The sequence below is a fragment of the Thermothelomyces thermophilus genome, chromosome 5 (assembly GCF_000226095.1).
Source record: "Thermothelomyces thermophilus ATCC 42464 chromosome 5, complete sequence".
NCBI lineage: Eukaryota > Fungi > Ascomycota > Sordariomycetes > Sordariales > Chaetomiaceae > Thermothelomyces > Thermothelomyces thermophilus.
The window spans coordinates 1-15759 of NC_016476.1; the positions used below are offsets into that span (position 1 = coordinate 1).

Here is a 15759-nt window from a genome sequence, read left to right on the forward strand (position 1 = left end):
CCCTAACCCTAACCCTAACCCTAACCCTAACCCTAACCCTAACCCTAACCCTAACCCTAACCCTAACCCTAACCCTAACCCTAACCCTAACCCTAACCCTAACCCTAACCCTAACCCTAACCCTAACCCTAACCCTAACCCTTCGTATTCCTTCGGTACTTCCCTAGTCTTGTCTTGTCTCTCGGCTTTCTAATAGTATACGAACTTGGTTCTATCTATAGTAATACTAGCGATTTCTCCTATCTTAACCCACTACTCTAGTTATAGTGCTCCGCATTTGCTAACAGAGAGAATAGCTATCGGCGATTTAGCTCGTTCCTCCTATCGTAACGTTAGTGTCGTTATACCGCTTCTTCCAAAGTCTGTAGTAGTCTGCCTACTACTATCCGTCTCTTGTAGTAGATCCATAGGACATGCCTTCCTCTAAGCATCGTCTGCTTACGATCCTTATATGCTCCCTATCTTACTAGTCAAATATAACTCTATTTGGGGTCGTAAGTAGCTACTATTCTTCTAGCTAATATCTAGGTCGTAATCTTTATACTATAGTAATCCTAATATTATATCTTTATCGTCGCCTATGTCTATAATGCTAAATATAACTATTATAGTTTTCCCTACTATAGTAATATCGATCGGTTTAGTCTCCCTATATACCTATTATATCGGAAATAGCCCTTTGACTATGCTATACTTCTGCTTTATCCTCTAGGGTATCTATAGCTAATTTACAAGTGTTAGCAAAATCAGGTTTATCTCTACTCCACTATCTACTAGTACGAGCATTTCGTGCTATTTCCATTATGCTATTATCTATAATCGTTTGTCTTACCGCTGTCGTCTAAAGATTGTAGTGATTTCCTATATTTCTGCCAGGAGGTCTTAATATAGTGGTCTCTTATGCTAGTTCCTCCTATACTATGCTACTACTCGCCGCTATACAGGCATTAATAGTTTTCGGGCCCCTCGAAGGGCCTTAACCTGTTTCCTAGGTTAGTGCTAACCTCTTCGGTTGTTTAGCTAATAGCGGTTTTGTCAATCGTGCTTATTTCTACAAGCCATTAAGTACTAATAGCTTCCTACTATTAGGTCTATTCTGCTTCCTATCGTATGTGCTATAGCTTCATCTAAAGCTCCTAAATCTACGATTTCTTTTTATCTGCGTAGTAGAGGCAGTTGTTACTTCGGCACGAGTCCTATATATCTCGTCCTGTTCTATAGTACCTAGGCTAGGCTCGTTTTAGTACTATCGTGATGCCTTCTAGATCGTAGGCTTCGATTTTTCAGAGCAATTCGGCCGCTCTATTTCCTATATTATAGACCTATTCCATAGGGCAGAGGCTTCCGTCCTTACTTCCTTGTCGGGTCGGCCAGTGATTGTTTTCGAACTTATCACGAAAGTGGTATCGGCATTCGTATGACATATACTAGAACCAAGGCACTTGTATATATGCCTCGTATCGCAGGTATAGTTACGTAGCGTTGCCTAGAAGGTATTAGAATTCTTTTCTAAATCCTTCCTACTATACGTATACTATAGGTACTCTAATGCTAAGATAGGAGTATTTCTTCTAATAGTTTTCCTATATACGTTTGTCTTTTCTACGGTTTATACGTATAAATTAGTACTCTAGGTTCTATATATCGTAGCTAAGTTACTAATCGTCAAAATACTCGGCGTAACTATCAGGCCTATCGTATATTACAGGCTGTTCCCTTTTAATAGTTTCTACAATATGTTAGAGTTCCCTTATCTCGTCCCTCATTTTATTACTCTACTAGGTAAGTCGAATCAAGCGTCTATCCTATTCGCGTAGTTCTATATTAAGCCGGAAAACTTTGTTATAATACTATTCGATTCGTTCCTAGAGGAATAGAACATTAGGTCCGGGTCTTTCGATTCCTTAGGTATCGGTCGTCTACAATCTATCCTGCCTCTAGGTAACTGTAAAACCCTACCGCCTTAAGGCTAGAATAATCGAAATTAGTAGTGTATATTCTCCTACCATGTCCCATTTGGCAAGACCTATTTCTAGGTCTATAGTAACTAGTTCGGAGTATAGTGCTTGTTTATCTTTACTATCGCCGTTACGTCTAAGACTATCTATGTCGCTATCCCTATTCTTATAGCTTACGGCTGCTACTTTGATAGCATCCTTAGCGGTTTCGTTAATAGCTATAATTTCCTTTCTAGGGACTGGTTTCTAGTCTTTCTTTAGGCTTTGACATTCTCGTTTATAGTGTCCTTTCTTTCTATAGTTATAGTAGGTAATATTAGACTTGTCTTTAGCCATCCTTTTCTTATCCTACTTCTATACTATATCTATATCTATAGCTCTAGGATGCGTTCTATACAATATGCTAATATATACTCGTTTTTTCTTATCGTTAGCTTTGATCATGGTTCTATTTATCTGACCTCGTTTCTACTACTCTTATATATAGAGTCGATCATCAATTTTAATAGCCTATATAATATATTTGTCTAAAGTCTTAGGCCGGTCATACTTATATAGTTTATCTTTAACCTTTTCCTTTAAGCTATTATAAAATAGTTATATTAATACCTCATTATTAAGCTAAGACTTAAGTATATCCTATCTAAACTATATAGCGTAAGAGGCTACTAACTTAGTCTACCGGAGATTAGCAAGTCTTTCTTATATATAAATCTTCTTGTCTTTGTCGCTAAAAACCTTCTAAAGCTCTTCTTCAAACTAGTCATAGGATCAAAAGACTGCTTATATAAATACGTCTTGGTTATCTTCGTCTTCCTTAGTAAGATAGTCATTCTATATAAGCTTAAACTATCTAAGTGCCTTGCCCTCTGGTCTCGTAGCTACGTAGAGGACTTTAGCTTTATTGTCTAGAAACTTGTCATCATTAAGCCGGAAGTAGGATCAGAGGTTTGTTAGGAATCCTGTAAGATCCTCCTTAGTTCCTCTATATTTGCTAGGTAGTTCGATCTTAATATGGTTCGCTTTGGCGCCCTTAAGTGCCTTGATTTTGGCGTAGGCCTTGTTGACTAGCTTCTATAAGTGCTTTTCGCCGTTTTCGAGTTCCTTAATCCGGGCTTAAGTAACCTTATCTCTCTAGTCTAACTCCTAGATCTACTACTAGAGTTGACTAAGCTAGGCAAGCAGCTATTCGGCCGTAACATTAGTAGCTATATTAATATTAAGGTCGAAATTACCTCTATTTAAAGCTATAATAGAACAAAGGGAGTAATAGCAATGTATAACGAACCTAGCTTAGACTTCTTCTAAAAGGGTTTAGACAGAGGTAAATTAAGTAAGATAAACGTATAAGTCGTCTAAAGGATTTGGTAAAGCTAAAGGTTTTATAATAATACTAGAGTTATTTTCTACAATGGTTAGTAATGCTTAATATAAGTACTTATAATTATAAGTTATAGTTGCTATTACTAGTAAACTCCTAGAGTCTATTATAACGAGTGGCTATTTATATATATATATACTTCTGCTAATCGCTTATAGTCCCCTTCTATTCTAACCTTAGATTGCCTTTAGTAGCTAGCTATCCTCTACTATTTTTCCCTTTTGGTAATCGTTTGCCTATAGTAGCCCACGCTCCTTAGCAATCCTATATCAGCCTCGCTTCGTGCCCTTCTTGATTAGTGGCTCATTTAGCCTCCTATGCCCTACCAGGTCGCGGTATATAGTTAGCTTATGATATCGAAAGACTACCTATGTAAATGTATCTCGGTTGTCTTTGTCTTCTTTAGTAAGATAGTTATTTTACGTAGGCTTAAACTATCTAAGCGCCTTGCCCTCTAGTCTCGTAGCTATATAGAGGACTTTAGCTTTATCGTTTAGAAACTTGTTATTATTAAGCTAGAAGTAAGATTAGAGGTTCGTTAGGAATCCTATAAGATCCTCCTTAGTTCCTCTATATTTGCTAGGTAGTTTAATCTTAATATGGTTTGCTTTGGCACCCTCGAGTGCCTTGATTTTGGCATAGGCCTCGTTAACTAGCTTCTATAAGTGCTTTTCGCCGTTTTCAAGTTCCTTAATCTAAGCTTAAGTAACCTTATCTCTCTAGTCTAACTCCTAGATCTACTACTAGAGTTAACTAAGCTAGGCAAGCAGCTATTCGGCTGTAACGTTAGTAGTTATATCAATATTAAGGTCAAAATTACCTCCGTTCTAAGCTATAATAGAACAAAGGGAGTAATAGCAATGTATAACAAACCTAACTTAGACTTCTTCTAAAAGGGTTCAGACGGAGGTAAATTAAGTAAGACAAGCGTATAAGTTGTCTAAGGGATTTAGTAAAGCTAAAGGGTTTATAACAATACTAGAGTTATCTCCTACAATAGTTAGTAATGCTTAGTATAAGTACCTATAATTATAGGTTATAGTTACTATCACTAGTAAACTCCTAGAGTCTACTATAACAAGTGGCTATCTATATATATATATACTTCTGCCGATTGCTTATAGTCCCCTTCTATCCTGTCCTTAGATTGCCTTTAGTAGCTAGCTATCCTCTGCTATCTTTTCCTTTTAGTAATCGTTTGCCTATGGTAGCCCGTACTCCCTAGTAATCCTGTGTCAGCCTCGCTTCGTGCCCTTCTTGATTGGTGGCTCATTCAGCCTCCTGTGCCCCACCGGGTCGCGGTATATGGTTGGCTTGTGACAGCGAGCTTATCTAGGCCTGCAATGCGCCTGTAATTCTATAGCTACGGCTCGGAAATAAGAATCCTAGCCTTGTGTTTTACCGTGACCTCTTTAAGGTCAGGCTAACTATCCTAGCACCTTAGCTTCCTAACGAGCTAGTATTTATATATTACTATATAGCTATCGTTATATATTATAGTGATACAAGCGACTTTAATATATTACGTCTCTATAGACCGAACTACAAGCTATTCTTATAAGGTAAGAGTAGCCCCGGCTTTCCCTAGTCTAGCAATTAGCATATTCGAGAGGGCAGAGAGTATACAATATTTTACATTCGTATAGATAGCTTACTATTAGACCTACTAGCTCTATTAGAATCTCTAATATACTAGGCTACCGATAAAACTAGTATCGTTCGTCTAATAGTAAAGAATCGTATTATAGAGGTATATAGGGAACTAAAGAAAATCTTAACAACATCTAATACCTTGCTAGACCTAACCATTTCTCGTCTAGCCAACTACACTTAGCTAGATACATCATATAATACTCCTTTAGATATACTATAACCTAGAAACTTTAATATACCATATTCGGTTCATACAAATCACATTAGCCAAGCAAAGATTACAGAGCCTAAAGTATAAGAGGTATAAGATAGGTATAACAAAGCTACATCTAGACTTACTAATACTAAGGATATAGAATACTTATTCTCAGACAATAGAACCGGATAATCTCTAGATACTACTCCTTAATCCTATCGACAGAGACATTACTCTTATAAGTCTAAGCGGTCTATAGGTTCTAGTGCTTAGCCCAGAATAGCCCTAGTAACACTCCAATCATCGTCCTAGCTAGCGCGGCGTCCAAGCCAGAGTAACGAAAACTAGGGCCAAGGCAGTAAGCGCCGCTCCCGAGACACTCGGGGAAACGCCGAGACGCAGATTACGCCCTAGGCACGCCGCGACGATTAAGCCGGTCATTTCCGGTCTCATAGCCGTGATCGGAGTCATAGGCACCGTCAGCGTCCCCAAGTTCCCGGACCTGAACCCTACCCTGACAATCCGAACCTGATCCTGCTGCCGGAGAGCTCTCTCCGTAACGCTAGGTCCCGCGATAGCTCTATACCTTGTCTGGGTCTGCTCGAATCAAGCTAGAGTAGCAGTCGAGATAGCCGTCCGCGTCACTCTGAGTCTATATGCTTGTAACCGTAGTATAGCTAGTCCCTAACGTGGCGGTAGCCTCCCCTGAAATGATGACTCTAGTGGCCGTAATTGAGGTTACATTTGTACCCGAGAACGCGTAGCAACTCGAATAAAATATACTATTAATACCTGAACTGTATAGGACGTTGGCATACGTGACATCGAGTTAAAAGGATTGCCTAATGGCCTCTATAGGTATGTGATCAGTCTAACTAGATTTGACAACCGGGGGGGCATCTGGCTGACCTACCACCAGGGATGACGTATCTAGCATGTATTTAGAGAGCTTCTGTTAGTGCCTCCGGCACCTGGAAAGAATTAACGCGTTGTTATTACCATTTCTAAGCCTCATACGATAGTTCCGGTGCTGGCTGCTACTGCGCTCACACCGCTGTAGTTAACCAGGATTGCAGCACATCTGCCCTTGCTATAGCAACCAGTGAGCGTGATGATGTACCGGGCCCGCGATGCTCTCGTGGTAACCGGATAGGCGCCCCAGGAACTTTGATATACGACGCCTGTTCTTTCCGAGTCCGTTACATAATTATACCTGCACCCTGTGCTCTCCGCTACAGATTCTTTCTCCAGGCAACTGGGATTGTCTTTTCCCGAGCTCTCTGGTCTCTGGTCGTTTCCGCCATTGACGTTCCCTCGTTTTTACCTCTTTTGTTGTCAATCTGCCTATCAGGTACGTAACCAAAAAGAATATAAAAGAAGGTGAACCAGGATCTGACTTAATTCTCGCGTGACAACAGCGAAACCCTGATGCCACGAGGCAGCCAGGGGCACCCTCAGATCCGCACACGCTCCTTCAGCCCATACTCGCTGTCCAGGTCCCTCCGCAATTGAACCTGTCGCTCCAAGAGAGCGGAAACGAAGCCCACCAGTGCAAATGCCAGAAAGATGATCCAGACAAACCTGAAGCTTGCAGTGAAGGCTCCGAGAACCTGCTGCCTGACAGTGGCATCCAAGCCGGCTATGAAAGTTCCCGACGCATGCTCATATGCTTGACCGTTGCTCAGCTCGGCCCGTACGACGGCGTCGTCAATCGAGCGGAGGCTGGCCGAGAACTGCGCGTTGAAGACGGCATTCGGAACGGCAACGCCGAGAAGGGAACCCAGGCCTCGCAAGAAAGCCCACGACCCGGTCGCTGCCGCGTTCTCCTTATCTGTGAGCTCGACGAGGACGGCAGGCAGAGTAGTCGAGACAATGATGCCGGACCCGACTCCGACCAGGAAAGACAGGGAAATCCACAGGACCACCGACCGGGACTCCTCGAGTGGTATAGAGGGCAACAGGCCCGCACCCATGAGCGCAAAGCCCGCAAGGTGCATCAGGCGGTATTTACCGAATCTGGCAAGCAGCGGCCCGCCAACGGCGGCGAGCACGACAATGGTGAGACTGCAGGGAAGGATCAGGACGCCGGACTGCGACGGCGAGGCTCGGAGGACGGCCTGGAAGAAGGGCGGGAGGTAGAACTGGAAGCCATAGGTGATAAACCCGTGGACGGCGGTGATGGTCATGGCCGCAATCGTAGTTCGGTTGGAGAAGACGTGTGGTGCCATGATGGGGCGCGTACACCGCCGAGATCGTTCCCAGAAAACAAACACAGCGATGCCGGCGACGCCGCCCGCCAGGAATGCCACAATGGTCGGGTCGGACCAGGCGTAGACGGTGCCGGCCAAGCTCAGGGCGCAGAGGATCAAGACGACGGCGGCAGTGAGAAGGAGAATCCCGACGTAGTCGACCTGGCTGATCTGCTGCAGTACCGACAGCCCCTTCCACGAGTTTCCGCTGCTGAGCCGGAGCCAGAACCACATGAGGACGAGAGCGAGGACGCAGACGGGGAGGTTGACACCGAAGCACCACCGCCAGTTGGTCTGGGCAAAGACGCCGCCCAGGAGCGGCCCGATAGTCGTTCCCAAGGCGTACACGGCAGCCTTGATGGCCACGTAGTGCCCTCGCTTCTTGAGGGGGATAATGTCACAGAGGATGAGCTCGGCAAAGAGGTCGATCCCCCCCGAACCTATACCCTGGACGATGCGTCCGCACAGCAGGACCGCGCAGCTGTTGGCATACCCGGCGATGGCGCTGCCGGCTCCGAAGATGGCCACGGCTGCCATCATCAGGTGCCTCCGTCCCCAGATGTCGGCCAGCTGGCCGAAGAGCGGCTGGAAGACGATGGAGGCTAGGAGAAAGGCCGTGGCCACCCATGACGAGTTGGGGCCGAGCCCGAGAGACCGCGATATGGTCGGGAGAGCGGTGCTGACCACGCTACCCTCGAAGGCAGAGAGGAGGATGGGGAAGCAAAGGCCTACAAAGCATCTCCAGAACCCGGCGCCCCTGACCCAACCTTCGGGTTCGCTTGCCCTCTCGGCCGGTGCCTTGTCCTCGGAGCACGGAAGGGTCGTTGACGACGAGTGTGACGATGCGGGAGGCCCATCGGTCACCGTATGATCCTCTCGGCCGAGAACCAGGTGCGAGCTCGTGGTGGTAAAACCGGCCGTTGATTCCGAGTCCCATCCTCCCGATGGCCTGGGATCCATTACGGCTGAACAGACTTGGGGCTGACTGAAGCGGCTCTCCGTACGCAAGTTATCCCACAAGAGTGTCCTGATTCTCAAGATTCCGGGGCTCTAGGAAAAAAACAAAAGCAACCAGAGGTGAACGGACTAAAAGCGCTGCAAAGCCTGAAGCAATCCACATCTTTCTTTCTACCTTAAATGCCTACTATTCATTCCGATGCGCTGCTTGGTGTCCTACACCATCGCAGATCTGCCCCCTGGGCAGAATCCCTGGGCAGCATCTTTCCGCGGCAGAATCTCGTCCAAGGCATGGCCATAGAGCGGGACAAGCTCTCTCGGCCCTCGATCGCGTCGCACCCATGTGTTTGCTGTGCACAACCCGACGTCCCTGTGTCTCCCTTCCTGTGGTGCCGTCAGAGACCAAAGATGAGGGACGAGTTGGAATACCATATCTCATTGCCACCATGATGGAGGTAACTCAGGGGCGTAGTGGGCGGCCTGTATCCAGCCGGCCGTTGCACCCTCACGGATGACGGGGGCCTCTGTGTCTCAGTCAAGCAGGGTCCAGGCCCGGCCTTTCCCAACCCCAGCTCAGGTTTCCGCCCGCTGCCCCTCCGCACATGCAACCAGAAGAATGCTGCTCGGACGGAAAGATACCTTTCTGTTGCCGAGGTCAGAGTCCGGTCCGGTCTCGCAGCCAGCCCAGACCCCTTGAGACTCTTGGCAGTCCGTTGCTAGTGCTAAAGGGGACTTGTGGAACGGTTATACAGGTACGTGTAATCCGCACGCGTTCCAGCCTCTCCATTGCTGTCGTCTTAGCCCAAAGAGGAAACCTGGGTCTTCCTTCCCTCCTCCGCAGATAAAGAGCTTGAGTCTTGTGCAACATCCTAACTGTAAACCGGAAAATACCTACATACACACAGGTAGTTGAGGAGCCGATACCTTTGGGGCAAGGATCTCCACTCAGGGCGCACGGCGGCGTGCCGACCGTTGCCCGTTTAGAGCTTTTCTTTTATTAATACGAGCTGGGCAACCAGGCTAACGGTTATGCTGAGTCGCTGGGTTTGTGTCAATTCGGGATGTTGTCATTCCGAGTTCTGTCATTACCATGTCTCCAAGACTGTAGCAAACCAGGAGCCGACATCTGGGCATTCGTCTTGGCACTGCAGACTCATTCCCCGTCTTAGGCTATTTGGAACAGACGACAGGAATAACAACGACGCCACATGGTCTATCTGTTTGTGTGTTTCTAATTCTGGCACAAGCTCCGCCCTTTTTTTTTTTTTTGTTTTCCCTAACGAAGTCACCAAGCGAGGAAATAGTGGCTTCATCCCGCTGGCCTATGGTCCGTTCAGGACAGCTTCTTGAACCTAATACGCCTGGAGCAGGCCCCTGGCCATCGAATGAACGAGAATCTGGGACCGGGAGGGGGGGGCGAGTGAGACCGCTGGTGTAGTGTAGTGTACTTAAGGATGCTAGGCCGCCCTCCTTTGTGCTCCCAGAGCAGCTTTGCCATCGACAGCAAAGTCTCATCATCGGATAATTATTTATTACCCGTCCGAGCAACGGTCAAGAAACAACACAAGTACATAGCTACCTAAGCCGGGAACCAGGCAAGCCAACCGATTAGCCATCAGCCCACAATGACTGCCTTTTCGCTTTCTCGGGCTCTCCTGCTGGCCGTCCTGGCCGTCCTGGCCGCCGCCGCCGTCAACGGCAACCCGGTCGGGCTCGGCTCCGACAGCTCGGTCGCCGCTGCGGGCCAGAAGTGCGGCGACACGATTTGCCAGGCCGGCCTGACCTGCTGCAACCCATCCTGCGGCATCTGCGTCAAGCCGGGTATGAAGTGCACGATGCAGGCCTGCACCAAGTCGTCGCCGGCACCGCCCGTCGTCACACCGCGCGAGGACGACAAGACGACGCAGTGCGGCCCCGCCCGGTGCAAGGAAGGCACCGAGTGCTGCAACGAGAGCTGCGGCATCTGCGTCGAGCCGGGAAATGGCTGCACCAAGCAGCTCTGCCTGCCCGCCGGCGAGGTGTGCGGCAACAAGGTGTGCGCCGAGGGCCTGGTCTGCTGCAACGAGAGCTGCGGCCTCTGCGCTCCTCCCGACGGCGGCTGCACCATGCAGCTGTGTCTCGAGAAATCCAAGTAAGGGAGGGGATGTCGGGCTATCTGCGAGTTGGATGGTGGGGATGGGAATAAGAGGAGGAGGCGGAAGAGAACATATGACGTCGGCTTCAGTGACGGGCACCACATTACCACATTCTGTATATACGTACCCAAGGTTACCCAAGCTCTGAGCTTATGGTGTGACCAGTTTGGGAGGCTTCGTGTAAATAGTTCGTACATAAGAAAAATAAAAAAGAAAAGGAAAAGGGGAAAAAAAATGAAGATCACCACGAGATATTATTTAACCGGCCCTAGCCTCCTTGAGCAGTCGCTCGTAGGCCTGCTTTGCCTTCTTGGCAAACCGTCTCATGTCGTCGCCGTACTTGTGCTCGAATCTGCCGTCAAACACCTCGATGGTCATCCAACCACTGAACCCGGTCGCGAGCACCGCCCGTACACATTCCTTGATGGGCAGATACCCGCCGTCATACCTGGTCGCTTCGTTAGCCACCTTTGCGTCACAAATCACAAACTCGTAAGACGATTTATTATGGTCCACACATACGGCAGCGGGCGGTGCTCGTGGCTCCATTGCCCTCGAGGCCGGAGACCAGACGTCGAGGATGGTGTGGGATCCAACGGAGGGTCGAGGCGGTAAGCGTCGCTGATCTGGAGAAAGTAAATCTTGTCGGCCGGCACGGTGCGGGCAAGCTCGGCGAGGCTGGCAGCATACCGCTGCGAGAGCTCCTCTGCCGTCACTCCTCCCGTTTCGATCCTCCCGGATGCCGTTGTTGGGTCTCCCCACTCGGCCCCGGCCGTCTGGAAGGTGTCGAGGCACAGGCCGATGTTGGGTCGGTCGGCCTTCTGCACAATGGCCCAGACATCCTTCCAGGTCGGGGCGCAGGTGGCCCAGCACCAGTTCTCGTAGGCAAGGCGGAACCCCCGGGCGGCCAGCATGTCTGCCAGCCGCGCCAGGTCGGCGGCGATCTGGTCCGGGTCCCGCGACATGGCCGGCAAGTCGGACGACCCGACCTGGAGCATGTCGGTCCCGACGGCCGCCATGATGTCGATCCACGCCTCGGCCCTGGCAAAGGCCTCCCTGCGCTCCTCGCTCCTTTCCGGCCACCCCTCAAAGTTGGAAAAGGGTTGCAGGACGAGCACCCGTAGGCCGTGTCCCGCGCACATGGTCCCTACCGCCTTGCCGGCCTCGCACAGCGATCGATAATCATCCTCGGCGATGTCACGCCCAAAATGCCGGCTGGCAAACGCTTGGAGATCCGGAAATGAGAGCTCGATCCCATCGAAGCCTGCCTCCTTGATAGCCTCGATCTTTTGATGGAGAGTGTGCCGAGGCAAACCGATGGAGCACGAAGCAAATGCGACAGGGTGACGGGTCAAACATGAGCGTTGCAATGGAGGGTCCATGGCGGCGGATGTGGGCAGGTCGGAGTGGGAAATGGTTGGTGTCAACAGACTTCATACAATTTTTTCTCCTTTAAGAAAAAAATAAACAAAATCGTCTCGTTCATAATTTGACGCCGATATCGCTCGAGAATACTCTGATCCCAAAGCCTGTGATAAGTGGTGGTACCGCGGGAGCTTGCAGCAAGATCGGGAGAGGAGCATGTCATTGCGTCACACTAGCTCGTCTCATGATGTCAGCGAGCGAGAGGACCAAAAAAGGGCTGCTTCTCTGTGCAAGGACGATCCACCCTACAGCAGCAGATCTCGTTGCAGAAAGGACAGGAGAGCCGGCAGAAAAAAGAGGATAATTAATCATGATTGATGGCGCGTTAATTAGATCCAGATGGAAGCCAGGAGCACAGTAGAGATGATGCCTCAGAAGTCCACGTAATTTAATAGTACACTCAGGCCACGCAATGTTATAGTTGCATCCTCGGGTGCTTCTTTCCTAGGCCGGACACGGTTCTTGGCATCTAAGGCACCGGCGCACAATGTTTCGGACATCGCATTCATGCAAGCGTAATCCGTACTTTGCACCCAACGTTGTGGAACACGGGGTGCGTTCAAGATCCTGCCGGCAGTGATCACTCGTGGCACCTGCGTGGTGGGCGGGGAACGCGCTTTCTACACACCCTGAAACCACTTATTCAGTACCCAATTTGCTTCGCATGCAACGGCATTGTGAGAGAGGTTGGAGCTTTGGGGACCAGTGTTACCATGTTCATCGAGGGAGATTTGTATAGATACTTTTCTTCTCCACGAGGCGACCAAGTGACAACCTCCTTCAGTCGTGTGAGCTATCATATGCGATTTCAAGAAGCCCATGGTCTCCGTGCTGGTATTATTTGGCCGGCTAGGCAACCCGAGACGAGTTTCTGAAAGAAGGACGGATTCCGGGTCAAAACCACCGTTGCTACATTCGTTCTGCTCGCGACCATCGCAATCAGTATTATATCAATTTCTTAGGATGCTGTTTTATCTCCTTAATAGCGCTTTGTGGACCCGAAACAATGGTTTGTTGACGGGAGGCGGCTGGCAAGACTAATTAATTACAACGCAGCTATCGCTTTTACTCGCCATCGGGGAGCTGTCACATCGGAAATCCTGCCTTGACGGAGGCCTAGAGTTTTAGACTAGTGCTCCGGCATACCATCAAGTGTGCAACCAAGATTTTGTATACTGGTAGCCTGGAGTTCTCACACTCTCGGGTGACGCCGTGTATCAGGCCGAGGCCGACGGCGCACGGCAGCAAGAAGTTAGGCAGCAGGAGCGGGTGTCCCTTGCAGCAACGCCTAAAAAACTGCCGTGTAACCCCCTTGTCAGTGCGGGGAGGACAAAATTCTGATGACACATCTTCTCTTCGCTATGCTGATGACTCATTTGGCTTTCCAATTTATGGGATCCCGAGTCGAGAGCAAGGCCAGGGAAAGCAAGTAGGTAGGCATAGACATGAGACCATCACATTGAACGAGTGCTGCAATCTGAGGAAAAGCATTATCTGCCCGTCGTAATCAGACTGTCTGGCAATAACTAGCTATAATTAATAATCAGACGATGATATCTTATGATCTCTTTGATGGAGGAATGCCATATCCGCCGCAGTGGCGATTTGTAATTAGATTTCATGCAATATTCTCTGAAGCAATATCCCGCAGCGCTTGACAGTCTACTCCTCGCTGGCGCTGCCTGAGTCATCACCGCTGCCCTCTTGCTTCAGGGCGCCCTTGCCCTTGCGAGTCTTGCCCTTGGCTCCTTTCCCGCGAAGATTGGCGGGGACCTCTTTGCGGACCTCGCCGTCCTCGAACAGGATGCCAATCTCGGGCCGCCGGGCGATGGCCTTGTTCCAGAGGCTCTTTGGGACGTCGTCAACCGTGACGATGGCGCCGCTCTCGCTGCGCCTCCACGCGATGGACGGCTCCGCCTGCAGAGCCGTGCGCAGGTGAATCCAGATGCTGATCTCGGCAGCATCCCCGGCGCCGGCGTGCTGGCGCGACTCGTTGCCCTCTTCGTCCACCGTTACGGGCACGAAAGCGCGGTATTCGCTGCCGCCTGGAGCCCTGGTGATGGCACCCAGCGCCAGGAGGAGGGGGTACCTCTGATACGAGGTCTCGTAGATGACAAACTCGGGCAGGTCCGGCGAGTCGGCCGTGAGCTTGTCCCCAACCGGCACTGGAGACGCGGTGGTTTCCTTGTGGGTGATGCGAGAGACTTGCCAGGCGGCCGGCTCTTCGGGTTCGGCATCGGCGTTGGAAGCCTTGCGCAGGTCGAACCGCGGCTTGGGCGCGTTGGCGATGACCCTTCGGATGTCGTCAAAGGTGGCCCCCAGGGCGGAGAGCCGAGAGTGCGCGAGCTGGCAGGAGTCGGGCGCTAAGTTAGGTCCTTGGCCATGGCATGGAGCAGTCATGATCGGCAACACATACCACATCGGCGACGCTGACCCAGCCCTCGGGGTCGGCCACGAGGTACTCCCCCTCATCCCCTTCCTCGACGTCTTCCTTCTGGATGGCCCGCTTGACCACAAACATGAGAGCCTTGGCGATAGTCACGTCCCGGTCCTCCACCACGCTGTAGCCGCGCTGCCGGCCGCCCTTGCCCTTCATGCTCATCGCTCGGCTCCGGCCATGGCGAGGCGAGTGCTGCACGACGGCGCTGGGGGGTAGCACGCCGCCGAGCTCGCTGTTGATGGTGGACAGGGGAACAGCGACAGCAGCGGCCATGGTGTGAGGGACTAGGTAGGCTTTTGTAGTGTTGCAGGGAGTTGGAGGGGATGTGCGACTTCTGGTTTGCTTCTCTTAGGTTGAGTATGAAAGTTGAGGACGACTCGGGGTCAAGACGTCCTGAGAGAGAGCGGGAGCATGCTGGCCCCCGACGCCTTCTTAAGCAAACCAGCTCATGGCGCGTCAGACTGGATTCGGAAGATCGACCGGGAACGAGTAAGGGCCAGTGGTTGGCACCTCTCGGGCAGCAGCAGCAGCAGCAGCAGCAGCAATGTGCCATGGCATCTGCGCGATCGGGCATCGTTGACCGCTGTTCCCGCAGGCGATGTACCATGTTATCCGCGCCTGCCTGCTTGCGAGTGGTGCCATGGCAAATGCTGGAAGCGGGTCCCTCGCTACAGAGTAAATCCACGGCTGCAGGAGACGCGCAGTTGGTCATCCCTGGGGCCCCTGCGCCACGCGGCACTGCCTTACCCCTCTGCACACGCGTGACTAACCCCCACTACTGAGTACCCCGCTTGTCAAAAGGTCGCTTCCATACTTATCGCCAGCCTGACATTATCGCGTCTGCACTGGAAACCTAAGCGGGTAAAGCATCAGAGCATCAAATCCAAGGCTCTTTCTCCTATCTCTGTAAATGAGAGGACAAGTTGATTTCGGAATCCCGAGTAGAACGGCAGACAGCCAGGCATACTATCATTACGCAGCTCCGGGGAAAGATCCGACAACCAGAGCCAGTCTCTTTCTGCCGTTCTGATGATTCCATCTTCCCCTCAGCTCCTTCACCGCCCAGCGTCTGCTACGTGTCCGGCCCGGCTTTGCCTGCCTCGTCCTGCAGCCAACGGGACTGCGCGACCGAGCCGCCGACTCTGCAAGTAATGGTACCTAACGACCGCCCCAAGCTGGTAGCTCTGTCCTGGTTTCGCCGCGTAAGTCTCGGCGCTAGCCTTGATTATGCTGTCTCGGATCTGGACCAAGTGTTTCGATATTCCATCCCATGACCTACATGCCTGATCGAATTAGTAAGGGCCCGGATCCCAGGGCTAGAGAAGGCTTCCGGTATTTTGCCCTACGTGTCGTTAGGCAGCCCCA

General features: G+C 50.3%; 4 protein-coding genes across 4 annotated transcripts; 1 reads left to right on the plus strand and 3 right to left on the minus strand.

Annotated features, from left to right (window-relative positions):
- Positions 1-6642: 6642 nt before the first annotated feature.
- On the minus strand, positions 6643-8397 carry MYCTH_103794 (uncharacterized protein; the record flags this gene model as incomplete). Its single annotated transcript, XM_003664680.1, has 2 exons — positions 6643-8241; positions 8302-8397. The coding sequence occupies 2 exons, from the start codon at positions 8395-8397 to the stop codon at positions 6643-6645; spliced, it is 1695 nt and encodes a 564-aa protein (XP_003664728.1).
- Positions 8398-10142: 1745 nt separating this feature from the next.
- Positions 10143-10514, plus strand: MYCTH_2045420 (uncharacterized protein; the record flags this gene model as incomplete). Its single annotated transcript, XM_003664681.1, has 1 exon — positions 10143-10514. A coding segment is annotated over one exon (372 nt), but the record flags the coding sequence as incomplete, so codon positions are not given.
- A 144-nt stretch (positions 10515-10658) lies between these two features.
- On the minus strand, positions 10659-12006 carry MYCTH_2307834 (uncharacterized protein). Its single transcript, XM_003664682.1, has 2 exons — positions 11052-12006; positions 10659-10977 (listed from the first exon to the last, which is right to left on the minus strand). The coding sequence occupies exons 1-2, from the start codon at positions 11909-11911 to the stop codon at positions 10788-10790; spliced, it is 1050 nt and encodes a 349-aa protein (XP_003664730.1). The 5' UTR covers positions 11912-12006; the 3' UTR covers positions 10659-10787.
- Positions 12007-13301: 1295 nt separating this feature from the next.
- Positions 13302-15034, minus strand: MYCTH_2307835 (uncharacterized protein). Its single transcript, XM_003664683.1, has 2 exons — positions 14371-15034; positions 13302-14300 (listed from the first exon to the last, which is right to left on the minus strand). The coding sequence occupies exons 1-2, from the start codon at positions 14665-14667 to the stop codon at positions 13617-13619; spliced, it is 981 nt and encodes a 326-aa protein (XP_003664731.1). The 5' UTR covers positions 14668-15034; the 3' UTR covers positions 13302-13616.
- Positions 15035-15759: the final 725 nt, after the last annotated feature.

Bases quoted from the DNA above. Each gene is read 5' to 3' on its own strand.
- MYCTH_2307835 (XM_003664683.1), bottom strand. From the start codon at position 14,667: ATGGCCGCTGCTGTCGCTGTTCCCCTGTCCACCATCAACAGCGAGCTC. The intron at 14,301-14,370 runs GTATGTGTTGCC...GACTCCTGCCAG, and splicing joins GGGTCAGCGTCGCCGATGTG to CTCGCGCACTCTCGGCTCTC.
- MYCTH_2307834 (XM_003664682.1), bottom strand. From the start codon at position 11,911: ATGGACCCTCCATTGCAACGCTCATGTTTGACCCGTCACCCTGTCGCA. The intron at 10,978-11,051 runs GTATGTGTGGAC...CGAAGCGACCAG, and splicing joins CACGAGCACCGCCCGCTGCC to GTATGACGGCGGGTATCTGC.